The sequence below is a fragment of the Spermophilus citellus genome (genome assembly GCF_964194105.1).
Source record: "Spermophilus citellus genome assembly, chromosome: 2".
Classification (NCBI taxonomy): Eukaryota; Metazoa; Chordata; class Mammalia; order Rodentia; family Sciuridae; genus Spermophilus; species Spermophilus citellus.
In genome coordinates this window covers 235,222,171-235,240,674 of record NC_138183.1, presented here as the reverse complement: position 1 = coordinate 235,240,674, position 18,504 = coordinate 235,222,171, and the positions used below count along the sequence as shown (strand labels likewise).

Here is an 18,504-nt window from a genome sequence, read left to right as displayed (position 1 = left end):
AAAATAACATGGATTAGAGAATAGAAGTACTGGTTTCACTTCTGTTGTCTTAAAGAAGAAGTTAAGAGTCAGAGTCCACGTTTTCTTCTTTCTCTTTTTGAAGTGGCCTCTTGCATTGTTTCCTAGTCTGACCTTGAACTCATGGGCTCAGGAGATCCTCCTGCCTCAGCCTCCTGAGTAGCAGGGAGGACAGGCGAGCACTCTGTGCCCAGCTGAGTCAGCTTTCCTAAGCAGGAAAAGAAGCTCCTCAGCACACAGCTTGAGGATCAGAAAGCACATTTAGGCTCTCAACCAAAGCACACCTGCAGGTGGGGCAGGCAACCTCTGGTCCACTTAGCCAGGCGGGTCATCCTTGGTCAGCCCAGTGCCATGGCAGCCCTGGTTCTGGGTTCCAGTCCCGAAATTGCCCCATAGCCATTGCTGGGCTACTCTGCTTTGGGGACGTCAGAGAAGACAGCTCCTTTCCAGGTAGGAGGAGAGTCCCCCATCCTGAGGGGCCACTTCAATGCCCATTGAGAAGCCCCTCCTGACTCCCACCTTGGGGTCCTGTCCTCTGGTCCCCAGCTGAGACCTTACTAGGTTCCTGATGTGCTCAGATCTGAACAGACTGACTTCGCCCCTTCCCCCTAGCAGGTTGTCACCTCCTTTTCCTTCTTGGTGCACTCTGTGTGCGCTGCTCCTCTGGCTTGTTTCCCTGGCAACAAAGAAGCATGCAGACGCCATCACCAAGAAGGTCCAGGTGGCTTGTGGGCTCTGCCCTCCTCCTGGAGCTGAGGGCGGTGGCCAGGAGCCCTCTCCACTCCCCTGTTCCTCAAATGACTCACGACAGAGACACAGAGACGTCTAGCTGGTCCCAGGTTCTTTAATAGGGGACAGCAATGGCCAAGATGAAGCTCAGCTTAAGGAGTCTCCTGCTGCCACCCAGACGGGCAGGAAAGAGGTCCTTGGGGCAAATCCAGCCCGTCTTGCAGCCCCAGATCCAGATGGTCCAGGTGGGAGGCAGTGGCTGCTGACCAGAAACTGAGCAGCCCATCTGCCCTGGTCCCTGGGCTCCCGGGGCTGCCAGGGAGGGGCTTCCTCTGTCACTTGGGGTTGCTCTCAAGCACCTGCCGGACCCTCTGCATCCCTGAGAAGGAGAAGTGAGGGCTGTGAGCGCTGGTGCTGCACAGGTGGGGACCAGCAAACCCTTGCGAGGGGCGGGACAGGCGGCTGCTCACCCAGGCGAAGCCGCTGGGGCCTGTCTGAGAAGACCACGCGGAACCAGCCGGGCTCTTTACACTCAAAGGCCTTGCCAAAGGACAGCAGCACCTTATTGTCCAGAAAACGGCGCCACAGCAGCGTCTCTTCCTCAAAGGTGGCCTTGCGCAGGTACTGGAAAGGGGCAAGTAGAGGCTCAGGACACAGAGAAGACCCCCAGGGCCTGTCACCTGCTGGAGGAAGGCTTGCGCCCCGCCAGCCTGCACCCCAGCTCACCTTCCTCAGGTCAACCCAGATGAAGAAGCCTGCCCCACGACTCAGGAAGGGGACCCCCAGGGCCCTGAGCTCCTCCGAGACGTAGGTGTGGGCAGCCTTGAGCCGGGCAAGGTTTTCAGGCAGGTACACGCAGTTGATCCAGTCTGAGAGGGAGGATCAGGAGGGGCAGGAATTCAGGGGTCCCTGTAAGGCCCCCCTCAACCCTGAGGCCTCCAGCTCCAGCCTCCACACGCCCAGTAGGAGCCCAGAGCACAAAGCCCCTCAGGATGCAGAGCAAACCGAAGATGTACCTGGTTACAAAGTGAGGCTTCGGAGCCACACAGACCAAGGGCCAGATCCCAGCCAGGCATGGATGGATGATCACCCATCTATGTATTTGTGTGCCTACCACCGTAGGCAGGATTAGGAACAGTTCCCTCACTCCAGAAAATACCCTCATGCCACTTACAGCCACGTTGGCCTCTGCCCCACAACCTGATCTGCTTCCATCACCCCAGTTTGCCTTTTGCAAAATGCCCAGGAAGTGGAACGTTATGGTATGTAATCCATTGAGACTAGCTTCCTTCACCAGCCTAACACCTCCAGGACGAATCTGTGCTGTCGGGGATCTTATTGCAGAAGCACTTCATGGCGTGGATGTGCCCATGTGGTGGTGTCTGTACCCACTCATTCAGGAAGAACATCCAGATTGTTTCCAGCTCAGTTTCCACGTGGGTTTTTGCGTGCATGTGTGTGCACTATCTAGAGGTGGGATGGCTGGGTGGCGTGGTCAGTGTTTTTATGAGAAACTGGAAAATGGCTGTCAAAGTGGCTGAACCACCTGAATCCCCAGCAGCAATGCATGAGAGTTCCAGATGCTCTGCCTCCTGCTCAGCCGGTGACGTCGCCTGTGTTTTTAACAATGTTAGGTGTTACTGTGGATGTGGGGTATCTGGTCCTTCTTTTCCTCATCTGTAAAATGATGAGGAAAGTATAAGAATTTGAGCTTCCTAGGATCCTGGGGAGGGACAAATGAGATACAGCAAGAGCACCTGCAGGGCTCAGTAAATGGTGGCCATGACAGGTTTCTTTGCTATCTGACCTGGCTATCTGAACCTGTAAGCAGGATACAGCCACTGATCCCTGGAGGGCCTGAGACAGACCATAACCCTCCATCCCCTTTCAGGGCACCAAACCCAAGCAGTCACCCCGGTCCTGGAGCAGCTTTGACACCTGGTACTGGACCAGGCCACTGAGGCCGTGATAGCGACAGAGGGAAGCCACAGCAGTGGCCACGTCCTGGTTTTCTGTATACAGCGTGCCAAAGCGAAGCCCGGACATCCCGAAGTCCTGCAAGAAGAGACAGCCGAGGCCATGGCCACCCTCCACAGAGGGAGCTGATTCCACCCACCTGTCTGCCTCCCATCTCTCTGACTCCCCGCAGCCACCCAGACACTCACCTTGCTCATGCCCCACAGTACGTGGGTCCTCTGGGGGTCGGGCAGCCTGCAGAGGGCACAGTGTGGGAACAGAGGCAGCCAGAACCAGGGTGCCCAGGCCCATTTCCACGAACAAATGAGGAGATGGATGGACGGATCTGGTCCTGGGTCCTGGCCCTGTTTCCATCTCTCAGAACCACCAATTCCTGTGCATTCTTTAGAGCAGGGTTAGCAAACAACAGCCTGCAGGAAAATCTACCTGGTGTCTGTTTTCTTAAATAACGTTTCATCAGGACAGAGCCACGCTCACTGGCTGACAGAATGTGCATGACAGAGTTGAGGGAGAGGCCATGAGGCCTGTAAAGCCTTAAATTTATGTGCCATCTGGCCCCTTAGAGGAGAAATTTGCCAACTTCTGATCTAGAATACAGCTCAAGTGTCACTTCCTCAAAGACCTCCCGACTCTCTCCAGCCAGTGGGGTACCCCTGCAGGTCATCCCAGAGCTCCCCAGAATTCTCCATTTAGCACTTGCCACCACCGAGGTCAAAATGACTACCTGGGTGTTGTGCTGCTAGGGTTTGGGGTTTATCAAAGGTTCTACATGGGAAGGGCCAAGGTCTTGGTGGTTCACTGATGTTCCCCAGCACTAGCACAGGGCCAGGTACACAGCAGACGCCCCATAGATATTGTTCCTGTGACTATCCAAGGCTCATGGGCAAGTCTCTATTTTCTCTGTGTCTCACTCTCCTAATGCATAAAATGAATGGGAGTCACACTGCACATGCCATCGTTCTCACAGAGCTTTTGAGAGACAAGTGACGGAAAGGCCACGGCAGGGCTGAAAAGTCGGTAGGAACATCAGGAACTGTCATCCTGCCTCGGGATCAGATTACAGACTTCGCAGATGATCTGGTCCAAGTGTGTCCAAGGTCTCTTGTTTATAAATTCTGTGCTCAGACGCAATCTAATGGATAAGGCCACTGATTTAAACAGCCCAAAGCGCTTATTCGCTCCATGAATGCGAGGAAGGAAGGAAGGAGGGAGGCAGGGAAGGAGGGAAAGAGAGAGGAGGCAGGAACCGCAGCTCCACTGGACACGAAGGAACGGCCAGCAGCCAGTTTCCCATCTGCCCTCTGGAGTCCGAGGGCCCCGGGTTGGAGGTCTCAGGGTCTCCACAGAACAATCTCAAATCCACGGATGCAGCCCAGCCACCACCTTCTTGGGGCCTGAGGACCCCTTGGGTCAGCTAGGTGTGAGCAGCATGGCCCTGGCCAGGTCACACCCTGTGGGCCCAGCCACAGAGAGGCCAGTGGGGCTGGCGGTCAGCGGAGCCCAGGAGCCTCACCTTTCCAGGCTCAGGACACTGCAGAACTCGAGCGACTCCTGGAACACGGACAGCATGTAGATTTCATCCACGATCACGTGCAGCGAGTGCCTGCCGTGAGCAGAGGGCGGGAGGAGAGCTGGGCCACATGTTACAGCCACATGTGCTCCCAGGGAGCAGCGTGTCCCTGCCCAGAGGGACCTGCCTACCCAGGGTGTCCAGACTCGTTTTCTCCAGGAACACCCTTGTTTTGCCTATTTTCTCAACCAGGAAGCAGCACTTACAAAGCAAAGGGGAGAGGAGCTTGAAGCCCTGTCAGGGAGAGCTTGGACCTCGGGGTCCTCCCTGGAGAAGAACATTTAAACACGAGGTTCAAGGCAGATGGACCCACATTCAAATCTGGCCCGACTCTTGACATGTCCACTCTGAGGCTCCCAGGGCTGGGATCATGAAGTATCTATTTCTTTTTTTAAAATATTTTTTAAGTTATACATGGACATAATATCTTCATTTTGTTTATTTATTTTTATATGCTGCTGAGGATCGAACCCAGGGTCTCTCATGTGTGAGGCGAGCGCTCTACCCCTGAGCCACAACCCCAGCCCCAAGTGTCTATTTCTTATGGGGTCATTTTGAGGTTCAAAGAAACAGTAAGCAAAGGGCTGGGCCTTGCAGTGAGTGAAGCCATTACTATCACGTGGAAGAGACGCTGGGTGCAGTGGCAACCCCTGTAATCCCAGCACCCAGGAGGCTGAGACAGGAAGAGGCAAGTTCAAGGTCCACCTGGGCAACCTGGCCAGACCCTGTCTCAAAATAAAGATTTGAAAAGGGCTGGAATGAAGCTCAGTGGTGGAGCACTTGCCTAGCATGTGTAAGGCCCTGGGTTCAATCCCTAGCACCACCACCACAAGAAAGAGCTTAATTTTAAAGATAAAATGGAACAGAGAGAAATGGCATCCAGAAAGGCTGTACCCTCTCACTGCCGCGCTGCCAGGGAGAGGCCAAGGCAGGTAGAAGCCTGCGGTGGGGTGAGAGGGCACAGGGCCTGCAGCAGAGCCCACCCCAGAGCTGGATGGACCCAGGACCTACTGGGGGGGACTCACCTCTTGGCAAATCCCAGGAACTCCTGCAGCTCTCCCGGGGAGTAGAGGTCCCCCAGAGGATTCTGGGGGTTGATGAGGATGAGGCCCTTGACCTGGACACCCTGAAACCATCCACAGGCAGAGACCTCAGCTCCTCCCCAAGGCCAGGCAGACCCACTAGATGGGGCTGATCCCTGGTGGCTCCCAGGGAAGTGAGTGTCCTGGGGACATGGTCAGGACCCACATGAAGCACAGTAGGACACAGAATGACATCTGCAGCATCGGGCTGACTGTGAAAAGAAAACCAACACAGAGCACAGAGGGGAATGTGCCCAGGAGCCAGGAGAGGGCCTGTGTTGCAAAACTCAAGGGCACGGGTTCAACTTTCAACGTTCCTACAGTGAACACTGACCGCTCTAAGGTCCAAGGTAAAGTCACCCAAGTAGGCAGACGCTTGAGAAGCAGACAAAAAAGAGCCCCCAGAGAAGGGGGCCCTCTGCGTTTCAATCCCCTCTAAGTGAACAGGACACCCACTCCACCTCTCAGGAGACTCACTGACCCACAGTCCCCCAGCTCCATACTTGACCCCTAGAAGCCGAGTCAGAGGCAGAGGGGAGAGGGGGGCACGTTCCAGGAAGCTCCCGGGTTGACTCTCTACACAGAGGCATGAGGGTCTTGTTCCAATGGGCAGAACCTCCAGGTTCTGTGCTACCACACTACCATGTGTCCCCATCATGGCCACCAACCAGCTCTCAGGAGATGAGCCACGGGAAGAGGGGTCCATGCTGTGTCCAGACCCACCCACTCCCAGCCCTGGTTGGACTCCATCTGCAGACCTCAGATCTGGCTCCCTGCAGGGCCGTCTCCAGCTTCTCCACCGTGAGCTGGAAGGGGCGTGTGTCCTGCCCAGTGACCTGGAAGAAGACCCACCAACGTCTCCAGCCAAATTCAGGGACCCCCAACCCTGAGTTCTCAGGTCCCTCACCCCCCATCGCCTCAGCTCAGTCCCTGGAAGACAGGTGGCGCCAGTGCCTCTTCCTGTCCTCCACTCCGCAAGTCACAGCAGGGACACCTCCTATGGCTCTCAGGTTTCCAGCAGAGGCCCGCAGGGCTCCTCTGGTAGGATCCCAGGGCTTCCATGTGAAGGTCTCTGTCCCCTGTCCACCTTATTTTGGTGGCTAGAACTTGGCTTCTATGTGGACCCCAGGAATCTTAGAGCCTAGAGCAGGGGACCCTCCAGGACCCAGGCACAGGCAGCCATGAGGCAATGGAGGGCTCCAAGCCCTTTTCACAGCAGCTCCAGAGCCTTCGGCATGGACTTTTTCCCGTGCCCACCCACAATTCAGACCCAGGAAACCCCTGGCCAGGGGAAGGCCCAGGCCCCACCTGGGACGCAGGAACTCTCACCTCACTGTCCAGATAGACATAGGCCAGTCGGACGTTGCCATAGAGATAGATATGCTGTGTGATGGCTCCGTAGTAAGGGGTGGGGATCAGGAAAGCCTCTGGGGACAGGAACAGACAGGACCTGTTATCCTCTGGCTGCAACACTCCTGACCCCCTGGGCATCTTGGAGGATCATCTGGAGCATGTTCCAGCTCAATTCCCAAAACTCTCAAGCTCAGCCCACTGACATTGGTCCCCTTCCTAATACAGGTGCTCCTGTGCTTATGGGGGTTCTGTTCGGATAAGTCCACGTAAGTCCAAAATGTCATTAAGTCAAAAGTACATTTAATCCACCTGACCTGCCAAACCTCCCAGCTTAGCCACATGGCCCATGTGTGGGGTCCATGATCTCGTGGCTGCCTGGGAGCTGGGCTCACTCCACTGCCCAGCGTAGCACATACCACCTGCAAGGACAAGGTCCACAGTTCAAAATCAAAGTACAGTTCCCACTGACTGTACACGCCTTCACACCATGGTCAAGGTGAAAACCCCTAAGTCAAGATCTTTTGCAATGAATGACTAACATTGCTGAGCACTTACTATGCTGGGCACTGTGCTGAACTTTGGTTGGGAAGGTCCCTTTCTTTGATTATTCTAGAAAGGGTTGGCAATTGCCTATTATATTCTGACCAGAGATCTTCCTGGTGACTATCTCTTTCTCTGTGACAGTTCCTTAACCTCTGGACCTCAGGATCCTCACCTATAGGATAGGTTTGCCATAGAACCAACCTCCCTGGAACACTGTGAGGTTAAATGAGATATTATGGATGTGTGGAGCCTTATGCCAAGGCCTGGAATGTAGAACGTGGTCAATAGACCCACAGCCATTACCAGTATTGGTTAAGCCATGGTGAACAGGCCTCTGTCCCCGGCAACAGACACCCCTGACCGAGGCCAGGTCTTAAGAGCACGGCTTGTGCAGCAGGCCTGGCTGGCTGCCTACTCAATGGTCATCCCAGTGTCCCTCCTTGCTAAGATACGAGGGGATGGCAGGCCTTCCCCAGCCGTCAGGGACAAACTAAGTTTGGCTCTCTGCTCCCCTTTGCCCAAGGACTGCTCTGGGAATGGGTTTCAGTCATTGTAGGTCAGTACAAAGGGGCTCTGTGGAGACCCTTCTGGGAAGTTCCCCCCACTCCCCTCCCCCGATGTGAAAGAGATGGCACCAGGTGACCTCCCCCTGTTCCTCCTGCTGTGGGCCATGGTGTCGCAGGAGCTGGCAGGAAGCCCAGAGCCAGCTCCTCTACCCTCCCCTGGTAGGGCCACGCCCTGGGAGTCTCCTCAAGCCACTGATGTAAGACCTCTGTGGCCTCCTGGATTCTATTCTAAGCACATGGGGCAGCCCGTGAGGTCAGACAACTGGGGTCCTGCCGTGTAGACCCCAGTCCAGAGCAGACCCTGAGTTCACTTACCCCCCACTTCGCACAGCACCGTGGCCAGAGCAGAGAAGACAGAGGCACAGCCATTCAGAACAACCACCTGGGGGTGACATAAAGGGACAGGATGACGGAGTTCCCAGAGCGAGTGAAAACCCATAACCTCTGTCGCAGTTCAGCACAGAAGAGAGTCAGGTTCCCCCTCAGCATCCTAGAGCTCTGTCTAGACAAACACCCTCCGCCCCTACAGCCAAAGTCATTTGAGGGGACCCTGCTCTCATCACCTAAGCAAGACCCGGAGCCGGTCACTCAGAGGGTCTTGCCTGAAGACGAGGAGGCCAAGAGGGCTCACAGCACAATGTGGGGCAGAGATTCTACCCCAACTCTAAATATCTAGGACCAGCTGAGTGCAGTGGTGCACGTCTGCAATCCCAGCAACTTGGGGGTTGAGGCAGGAAGATCATAAGTTGAGGCCAGCCTCAGCAATTCAGTGAGAGCCTAAGCAACTTTGCAAGACCCTGTCTCGAAATAAAAATAATAAATAAAAAAGGGTAGGGATGTAGCTCCTTGATAAAGCACCTCTGGGATCAATGCCCAATACCAAAACATAAAAATTTTAAAAATGCATCCAGGGTCGGGGGTCAAGAAGGGAGCAGGCATTGCTCATTCTGTTTTGAACCAAATCAAGATTGACAGCTGGGCTGGGGCTGGGGCTCAATGGTAGAGCACTTGCCTAGCATTCGTGAGGCACTGGGTTCGATCCCCAGTGCCACCTAAAAATAAATAAATAAATAAGCAACAAAAACCATAAAGGTATTGTGTCCATCTACTACTAAACAAATATTTTTAAAAAATAGGCTGATCCCAACCCACCTCGCCCTTGGCCAGCCAAAAGTGGGAGCAGAGCAAAAGGGCAGGAGAGAGCAGAGGACGGGGCTACTCACATTCTCTGCTTTGAGGGGTGCTGGGCTCTTGCAGTAGTAAGACAGGAACTTAGCCACTTCCTCCCGGAGGCTAGAGATCAGACAGACAGATAGGCCATGCTTACCAGAAGGTCCTCAAAACACTGGCCACCCCAAAGCTCCTCTGGGGAATTCTCAGGCTCCTGCCATTATTCTCCCCTCATGTCCCACATGGGCATCATGCTCTGCACCTGTCCTCACTCTAGGTGCCCTCCCACATGTGCTGAGTTGACTTTCCCTGTAGTTCTACATTTATCCTACACCCAGATGTTATTTTGAGAACACAACACTATAATTATTAATATTTCCATTTTACAGACAAAGAAACAGGTTTAGCCACTGTAATCCCAGATACTCAGGAGGCTGAGGCAGGATGATTTCAAATTCAAGGCCAGCTTCAGCAATTTAGTGAAATCCTCAAAAATTTGGTGAGACCTTGTCTCAGAATAAAATATAAAAAGGACTGGGGATGTAGTTCAATGGTAAAAGGTCACTGGGTTTAATCCCCAGCACAAAACAGAAGAGGTCTGAAGAAATCGAGCCACTTGCTGGTAAGTACAGAACACAAACACAAGCCCAGTGGCCTGTCTGTAGGGCTCACCATCCTAATCACTGTTTAAGAACATGAGCTTTGGAATCAGTCTTGGGATCAAGTCCTCAGCAACTGAACCCCTGTCCTCTGGTCCCTGGTGTCTGCTCAGGCAGTAGAGCCAAGCATCAGTGTTGCCCAGCCAGCTCCCCGACATGGGATCTGGCTTCAATCAGCTACTGAGAAGAAGAACAGACTCCTCACCCAAAGGCCCTGCCTGTACCTCAGACCCAGGTTCATGGAAACCAAACTGGGAGCTCCCGAGCCAGGCGGGGACAAGCAGGGAACCCCAGGATCTCCAGGCCTCCAGGACTAGGCCCTTGGCCTTCAGCAGGCTCTCTCCACCGGCCACCCCTGATATTTGGAGCTGGACAATTCTTTGTTGGGGAAGCAGTCCTGTGCACAGTAGGACTAACAGCATCTCTGGCCTCTACCCACTGAAGGCCAGGAGCATCTCCACCTCCAAGTTATGACCCTCCAACCTGTGTCCAGGCCTTGCCCAACATCCCTGGGGGAGCAAAACCGCCCATGTGGAGATCCACTGTCCCACAGCAGTACTTACAACAGGTGTCCCCTCCAGTCAGGGTACTGCAGCAGGGGCGGCTCCACCCGCAGCATGTCACTCTGAGTCAGCTGGGGACAAAGAGGAGAGGGACAGGCTGAGGGACCCACTGCCTCCTGCTTTCACACAGCAGCAGGTCCCAGGGAAACCCCAGAGGGACAGCATGTCCCATGCCCATTTTGCAGATGAGGAGACTGAGGATCAAAAAAGTGAGGTGACCCTGCCAAGGTCCCACAGCCATTCAGTGGCACAGCTGAGATCCAAACCCAGAAATTTGGACTCTGGTCGAGTGCTCTTCATACAACATTGCCACCAAAAAAAAAAAAAAAAAAAAAAAAAAGGTGTGGCTTGCACAGACAGTGCCAGGAGAGGGAGCAGGGTGTTGTCACCTCAGTCTTCACTCCAACTTCTAGAAGGATTGGGGCCACTGCTCTCTGGCAGGTTTGGCTTAGTATCATGCTGTGGAAAAGGTGGCATTTTCTGGACCATCACCTCTGTGACCAGGTGCTGGGTCAGACCTCTAGGGCATCACGGGCCAAATGTCAAAGAAGGACTAATAACGCAGGGTCCTTGGGTGGTGGGAACAGAGGAATGGGAATCAGCCACGTGTCCAGCCATTTCCCTCCTCCTGGCATCCCTCAGAGCTGGTCCAACATGTCCCCATGGCCCACTGTGGCTTCTGAACTCTTGGTCCGTGGTGAGTCTAAATGGAGACACTGGATTTTGAAAACTTACTATGAGGAAGTATGTCAACTATGTTGACAGCTGTTATATTGATTACATGGTGAAATGGTCATGTCTTAGTTACATGATGTAAATGAAATAAATCATTAAAATTCATTTTACCAAGCTTTCTTTTAACTCTTTAATAGAAAATTTCAAATTACATATGTGACTCAGCTTCTACTTTTTCAGTGCTGAGCTGTCTCAGGAAGAGCTGGCTTTAGGGAAAACCTGCTCTGAAGACCGACTCCCTACAACCCAACCCCTGGGGCTTGGATTTTTCTCCTTTGGAAAGCTGTCCTCTGGGGAAGCATTGCTGCCTCTACAAACCCAGCTCCAACTGGAGACCCCCTGCTCAAGGAACTGGATTATGACATCCAGGAACTTTCCAGATTTGCAGGAATGCTGCAGGCTATGTTGGAATCAGTCATTTTTTTAAGTTGTAGATGGACACAATACTTTTATTTATTTTTATGTGGTGCTAAGGATCAAACCCAGAGCCTCACACGGGCAAGGTCCATACCCTACTACAGAGCCACAACTCCAGCCCGGAAACAGTCTTTTGAGAAATAATTTAAAATAGACCAAGCAAAGAATTATAAAAGCAAGGGAATGAGGATGTGAACATAGTCACTTCCCGCTTCTCCTGCTCTGTGCTGCCACCCCACTCTTGGGGTCACGTTCCATATGGTGGGAATACAAATGAGCTTGGGCCACCATATCACTCTTCCAATCCTGCTGAGCCAGGATGGCACACCTGGAGCTTGAAATTGGTAATGGAAATTGCCAAAGTCACCAATCAGGACTTTGGGTTCCCTTGAAGGGCACAGTGGCACAGGCCTCTAATCGGGAGGCTGAGGCAGGATTGGGAGTTCAAGGCCAGCTTCAGCAACTCATCAAGGCCCTAAGCAACTCAGCGAGACCCTGTCTCTAAATAAAATATAAAAAGGGCTGGGGATGTGGCTCAGTGGTTAAGCACCCCTGGGTTCAATCCCTGGTACAAAAAAAAAACCTCCGCCCTGAGTCCCCTGGAGTGAGGGACCCAACACAGCAGGAGGGACCCAAAGGGGCAGAGCCTGAACTGATGAAGAATCAGGATAACAGGGAAGTGATGGGCCTAGATCACCCAGAAAGTTGTCCCCAAGGCAACTGGGGTCCCCTGACTCCCTGGCCAGGCCAAGAGCCCACAGCAGGTCCTTTAGGGACAAGTATTCCACAGAAGGGATCCCCTGGACTCACCCGCCTGGACAGCAGGTCAAAGCAGAGTTTGTTCTCGCTGGTGCCCAAGTTAATGACGCCCTGGAGACAAGAGGAACGGGGCCACATGAGCATGGCAGAGGAGTGCCCGCGAAAGGAGCCCACAGGGACAGCAATCGGGGAGCTCTGCCACCCTGCCCTCCCGCCACCCCTCCTGGTCTCACTCCAGCCCTGCCCCCCTTGGCCTCAGGTTCTCTCTTCCCATTTCTAAAGTTCTGCTCAAATGCCATCTCCTCCAGGAGCCTGCCCCCCAATCCCACCTAGAAGGGCATTTTCTTCTCTGGGGTTCCATGGCTCTTGATCTGTCACCCCTCTAGAGCACTGCTGACATTTTGCTCCTGGCCATGGGGACAGAAGTCCAGGCTCTACTCCCCTGCTGCAGGCGAACTCCTAAAGGCAGATGCACACCCAGGATGTTACAGTATCTCTCAGCCGCTTAGCAGGAATCCATACATGTTTACAGGATGAAAGAGTGTACACACAGAACTATGTTCTCCAGGAACAGAAACCAGGTGGAGGTCAATAAGAATGAGCCCTCGGCCACATGCAGTGGCACACACCTGTCATCCCAGCACCTCGGGAATCGGAGGCAGGTGGATTGCATGTTCATAACCAGCCTCAGCAACTTACAGAGGCCCTAAGCAACTCAGTGAGACCCTGTCTCTGAATGAAATACCAAAAGGGGCCAGGGATGTGGCTCAGTGGTTAACCACCTCTCAGCTCAATCCTCGTACCCCCCCCCACAAAAAAAATGAGCCCTCATAGGCTGGGGATGTAGCCTGGGTTCAGTCCCCAGTATCCTCCCCACAGATAAAGAACGGCCTCGTGTCAGTGTAAATGTTCCCCCGGGAGACCCAGCCAACACCTGATCCCCACTGCAGAAGGCCTTCATTCTCATAGGAGAGATATGATGCAAGGCCCAGCCCAAGCTCTCCCTTAGAGTCCCCAGGGACGCAGTGCTGCCCGCCACCCTGCTGACTCCCGACTTCCAAATTGAGAGGGGCAAAGGGAGTAAAGGAAGAAGGAAAGATGAAAAAATAGACCTGGAATGAGCTGAGATGAAGACACATAAAAGGCTGTGATCTCCCCCTGGGGGACAAACAGGCAATGCACCTGCAAACCCTGACAGCTCTGCCTTCCAAATACCCACACAGTCCACCTGCTGCCAAGCTCCACTGCAGAGATCCTGACCCAACCCCATCACCACGCCAGCTTCTCCACTTCCTGTCTTCCCCACTCCCTCACCTATCATCCAGCCTCATGCACAGTCCAAAGCATCTCTTAAAAACAGAAATCAGGCCATATCGCATCTCCCTGCAACACCTCCTCGCCCACTTGATCCAACATGAGAAGGCTCACAGTGACCCATGACTTCCATGGGACCTATGACCACACCACCTCCTGACCTTCAAACCTCACAGCTTCATTGCAGACCAATGGTCCCTTTTCTGTCCCTTGAACCATCCAGCATGGTTCCACCCTGGGCTCTTCCCCAGGTACAACATGGCTCACTCCCGTTTGGTGAGCAGCCTCTACAGTGGCTCCCAGGGATCCCCACCCCCTCTAATCAAACACTCGAATGTGGGCTGGACCTAGCGACTCATTTCTGATGATCAAAATAAAACATGTAGATGTGATGGGATGCCACTTCTGAGATTGGGTAATACAGAGTCTGTGGCTTCATCTTGGGAACACCTGGCCTCATTCTCCCGGGTCATTTGCCCTGGAAAAGCAGCTGCCAGGTAGGAAGTGGGCTGGTGGGAAAGCCCCTGTGGAGGGAAATGAGGCCCTCCAGTCACCAGGTGAGTGAGCTTGCAAATGGCGCCTCCCCACCCTCTCCCCGTCCCTCCCCCGGGAGATGTCACCACAGCCCCCAGATTCAGGGCAACTCCACAGAAGATCCTGACTGTGAGGCACCCACCAGGATTCCAGAAACTGAAACTCTTCCTACCTGAATTTCTGAGATTTGAAGGAATTTGTTACAGCAATTGATAGCTAATACTACCTCTCACCCTTTTTTTTTTTTCGGGTTTCTGTCCAAATGTCACCTCATTAAAGTAGCTTTCTGTGGCCACTTTTATTGAATAGCAACATTAGCACCATTCTCTATCCACTTCACCTGCTTTATTTTTCTCTACAGCTATTATAACCTTATATTATACAGAGATGCTTTTGTCTGTCTGCTGTCTCCCACTCAGAACATAAATGCATAGAAGAGAAAAACTTTGTTCTTGCTCACTGTTAAAAATGCCAGCACCTACAAGAGCGGCTGGTACCTGGGGGCTGCTGAAGACATAAAGATTATTAAAGAGTAATTTGTGCAGCTCTCTGATCTGTGAAGGTATTACTAACAGTAGTTAGTAATACCTCATAATAATTGGGCAGATAATATTAATAATAATAGCAGCAACATTTATTCCCTGTTCCCCAGAGCAAGCCCTGAGCTAATCCCATCATAAATCCCATTTAATCTCCACTCTTCTACAGCAGGTATAATTATCACATTTTGGAGAAGAGCAGAGATTGAAAGAAAAGGAACCATCTTGCACTGAACCCCAGCTCTGTCCTAGCTCCAGAGTTGAAGGGTTGGGGGTGGGGACGCAGCTCGGGGGCTGAACACTTGCCTTGCATGAGGGAGAGCTTGATCCTAACCCCAGCCCCACAAAAAGAAAACAAAATCAAGGTGAATGGTTGGCAGGTTATCCACGCAGGATCACTCTACAGCTCTTGAACTCTTCCTTCACAAGTCCGTGTCCACTTAATTATAAATGGGGGGTCACTATAATAGGCCCCTGCTTATGGGCCTCTAGGACCTCCATCAGAAGCCCTCCTGGAGGTAGAGGACCGTGATTTTCCCCTACAGGTGCTAGCTGGGTGCTGCCCAGCAGTCAAGGAAGGTACCCGCCCCGCAGTTCCCTCTTGGGCCCAGGGAAGGGCTTTGCTCACATTGGGGTTCTTGTCCTCATCATACTCATCCCTGTGGTAGGTCCTGTAGCCCTCCTCAGCCGAGTCCCAGAACCATTTGATGACTCTGCCTCTGGAGGACAGGCAGGAGCTGGCAGAGGAGAACATGGCGGTGGGATCACCAACTCCACAGAGCTCCGGCAGCTTCAGCTCTGCTCTTCTGGAGCATTCGCCTTCCACGTCACCCCGACAGTAATGGCCCATGTCCTGGGTGGAGGCCAAGTCCAGACAGGTGGCAGGCTCCCTGCATTCCTTCTGAGGAAGGGGGAACATCTGCAAAAGACAGAAGCACTCAGTGCCCAGGGCTGCTCAAGGCCCTGGGGAGCACCACCCAGAAAAACAGTCAGTCACCATCCCCGCCCCCATCCCCGCCCCACCTCACTTTATTTTGCAACAGGGTTTCCCTGTGTTGCCCAGGCTGGCCTCAATGATCCTCCTGCCTCCACCCACTGGCCATCTGCCCCTTCCTTTAAGTTCATGCACTCACCACTTCCTGTGTCCCTAACTAGCTCCAACCATATGTACCACCACTTCAAGGAGCAAAATCTGTTAAGACATGTAGTGAGCCAGGGCCTGTGCTGGCTACATCTGAGTCATTTCAACAGATTGCCTCTTTGGCTCATTTCATTTCTGCATACGTTTTTCCTTGACCAGCCTAAGGGGTCACCAGTGATCTTTTCCCATTCTTGCTTATCTCAATTTCAAAAGTACAGGTTAAGCTGGGTGCAGTGGCACAGTCCTGTCATCCCAGTGGCCCAGGAAGCTGAGGCAGGAGGATCACAGGTTCAAAATCAGCCTCAGCATCTTAATGAGGCCCTCAGAACTGAATGAGACCCTGTCCCAAAGTAAAAAATGAAAACAGCTGGGCATGTGACTCAGCGGTGAAGAGCCCCTGAGTTCAATCTCTGGTAATAATAAAAAAAATTTAAATTTAAAAATCCAGGTTAAAATTCTCCACACACATCACTGCCAGGGAGTCCTAGATGTCCTGTGGTGGAAAGCGTGGGATGGGATTACTTGGTGTCTGGAGCAGATGGTGATGGGAACTGAGGGGAAGGAGGGGTAGGAGTCTCCAACAAGGGCAGAGGCCCAGGTCCAGGTCTTCATGCTGGAAGTAGGAAGGGGCACCAGGAAAGGGTCCTGCTGCCAGCAGAGGTGAGCGCCTCCACTTCTCTGAGCCAGTTTTGTCTGCACAGTGGGTGTACCAGCAGCCACCTCACTGGACACCAGTGAGGATGTCAGGGGATCAAGATCTTAGACCAAATCCTGGCTCAAGGCCACAGTTCTGTAGAATATGGGTCCTTATATAATAGTCCTCACCTATGTTCCCGTCCTAAAGTATAAGCCTCCTGACATCAAATGACGGGTGATCCGTGGGCAACCCAGAAACCATGGTGCCCTCCGCGGTTTAATTTTGGTTTGGGAACGACGTCTTCTCGGGCTCCTCCCCCAGTTGGCAGGGCTCACGGAGGAGCTTCCCTAGACCAGACAAAGGGGTCTGAGGAAGGACAGCGCGGTGGGTGGTGGCCTGGTCAGCTGCACAGCCTGGGGCCTGGGCCCGCCCGTTTTCCTGTCCCAGCGGTCCTGGAGCGCAGGGCCGGTTCTCCGCGTCCAGCGAGTCCCAGGACAGACTGTGGTCACCCGCGCGGGATCAGCCCTCGGAACCCCTCTGGTGGGGCGCCCTGCAGGGCTTTTCCAGGAAGAGGAAGCGCGACCAGTGCCCAGGGCTTCAGCGCCAAGCGCTGAGGCTGAAAAGTGCCCAGAGGCCCCGCCGCGTCCTCCTCTGCAAAGCGGCGGGTCGCACCTACTTGGAGACCGGCGCTGGCGCGGGGCGGACTCGCGATCCGTGTCCGTTTTCTTTGCGGGGAAAACGCCCTCCCGAGCTTCCCACGCGGGGAAGACGGCTGTGGGACTCGGGGACCGGGACCCAGCGCCTGGGCCGGGCTTCCGGGATTGCTCCGCGCAGCTCGCCCCCTCGCGACGCCGGCGGGAGGCACCCTCGCTGTGGCCTGAGCGGTGATGGCCGCACAGGTGGGCGCTCCGCGGAGTCCAGGCCTCCCCCGCACGGCTCTATGGGCGGCGAGAGGCTGAGGAGTAGCTGGACACCGGCAAGGGACAGACCTACCCCAGGAAGGGGCGGGCCGCTAACTCCCACCTCCGCCCTCGGTGGCCCCCGCGCGCGACGCTGGAGCAGATCCATCCACGCTGGCACGTGGGGCGCCACCCGCGGCATCCCGCCTTAGTCCCCCGGTTCCCTGAGGCGTTTAGCGGCACAGAAGTTTCTTGGCAAACGTTGCGACCCACGAAAAGTCCTCCCCGAATTATGGTAGGCGCATCATTAAAACCTCCTTCCTCCTGCGCCTCACAGCCTTGTGACAGATCTGTGTGGGGTTTCTTCAGCCCCCTAGGTCCTTAGTGGGAACAGACTCCCGCTGAAAGAAAGGAAGAGAGGGAGGAAAAGAAGGAAGAAACGGAAGGAGGCAAAGAAGGTTGTTCAACAAGAGAAAAACCGAAGTTTGTTGACATTGTACTTAATAGACAAACACGAGCCACCCAAGGAATGCAACAAAAAACGGAATTTTAGAGACATGACAAGACCAAGGAAAAGGACTCTGAATCTCTTTAAACTGCACTTTAGAAATGGCAAAAAGAGAGAGAGGGCGTGGGGGGGGGGGGCGTGGATGAGAGATAAAACCCAGGGGCGCTTAACCACTGAGCCACATCTCCAGCCCTGGCTTTTTAAAAATACCTATTGGTTGCAAATGGACACAATACCTTCATTTTTATTTATTTTTATGCGGTGCTGAAGATGGAACCCAATGCCTCCCTGCTAGGCAAGCACTCTACCACTGAGCCACAATCTCAGCCTACCCCAGCCCTTTTTTTATATTTTATTTTGAGACAGTCTCACCGCCTTGCTTGGCAGTCTCCCTAAGTTGCTGAGGCTGGCTTTGAACTCTCAGTCCTCTTGCCTCAGCCTCTGGAATTACAGGCATTCACCTCTGGTATAGTTAATGTAGGTTCCTCTACACCATCTCTCAGCCAACGGGAGTTCAAAGTGTCTTCAGTGGATACTGTTCTTCTCCCTGTATAAGGGAGGGGGACCTTGTCTTTGTAAATCTGTGTCCTGCATTTAGGCAAATAGAGGGAGGGCAGCGAGCTCTCCAGCATCTGCTTCTTAATGACTTCAGCCTGACAATCTATATTTTGAGGAGGCATATGCTGGCCTGCCACACGTTGATGCAATGTTTTCTGACCTCTACCTGAACCCTGAATACTCTGGCCCTGGGTGCATCAAGCAGGTAGAGTCACTCATCTCTGAGGGATTTC

The 18,504-nt window shown here is 53.6% G+C and overlaps 1 protein-coding gene across 3 annotated transcripts; it reads right to left on the bottom strand.

Annotated features, from left to right (window-relative positions):
• Positions 1-846: 846 nt before the first annotated feature.
• Positions 847-17,315, bottom strand: LOC308640982 (1-aminocyclopropane-1-carboxylate synthase-like protein 1). Of its 3 annotated transcripts, XM_081279039.1 has the most exons (15): positions 16,495-17,315; positions 15,157-15,447; positions 12,193-12,252; positions 10,231-10,301; positions 9,062-9,131; positions 8,154-8,220; positions 6,706-6,803; positions 6,135-6,212; positions 5,320-5,420; positions 4,238-4,327; positions 2,913-2,958; positions 2,661-2,802; positions 1,474-1,616; positions 1,218-1,371; positions 847-1,126 (listed from the first exon to the last, which is right to left on the bottom strand). In XM_081279039.1, exons 2-15 carry the CDS (start codon positions 15,445-15,447, stop codon positions 1,083-1,085), a joined length of 1,455 nt encoding a protein of 484 aa, XP_081135165.1. In that variant the 5' UTR covers positions 16,495-17,315; the 3' UTR covers positions 847-1,082. The 3 variants fall into 3 exon arrangements, with proteins under 3 accessions (XP_081135165.1, XP_081135166.1, XP_081135167.1); XM_081279040.1 differs by lacking the exons at positions 847-1,126; positions 2,913-2,958 and having other exon boundaries at positions 1,237-1,371; XM_081279041.1 differs by lacking the exons at positions 847-1,126; positions 1,218-1,371; positions 2,913-2,958 and having other exon boundaries at positions 1,581-1,616; positions 2,555-2,802.
• Between the last annotated feature and the right edge of the window lie 1,189 nt (positions 17,316-18,504).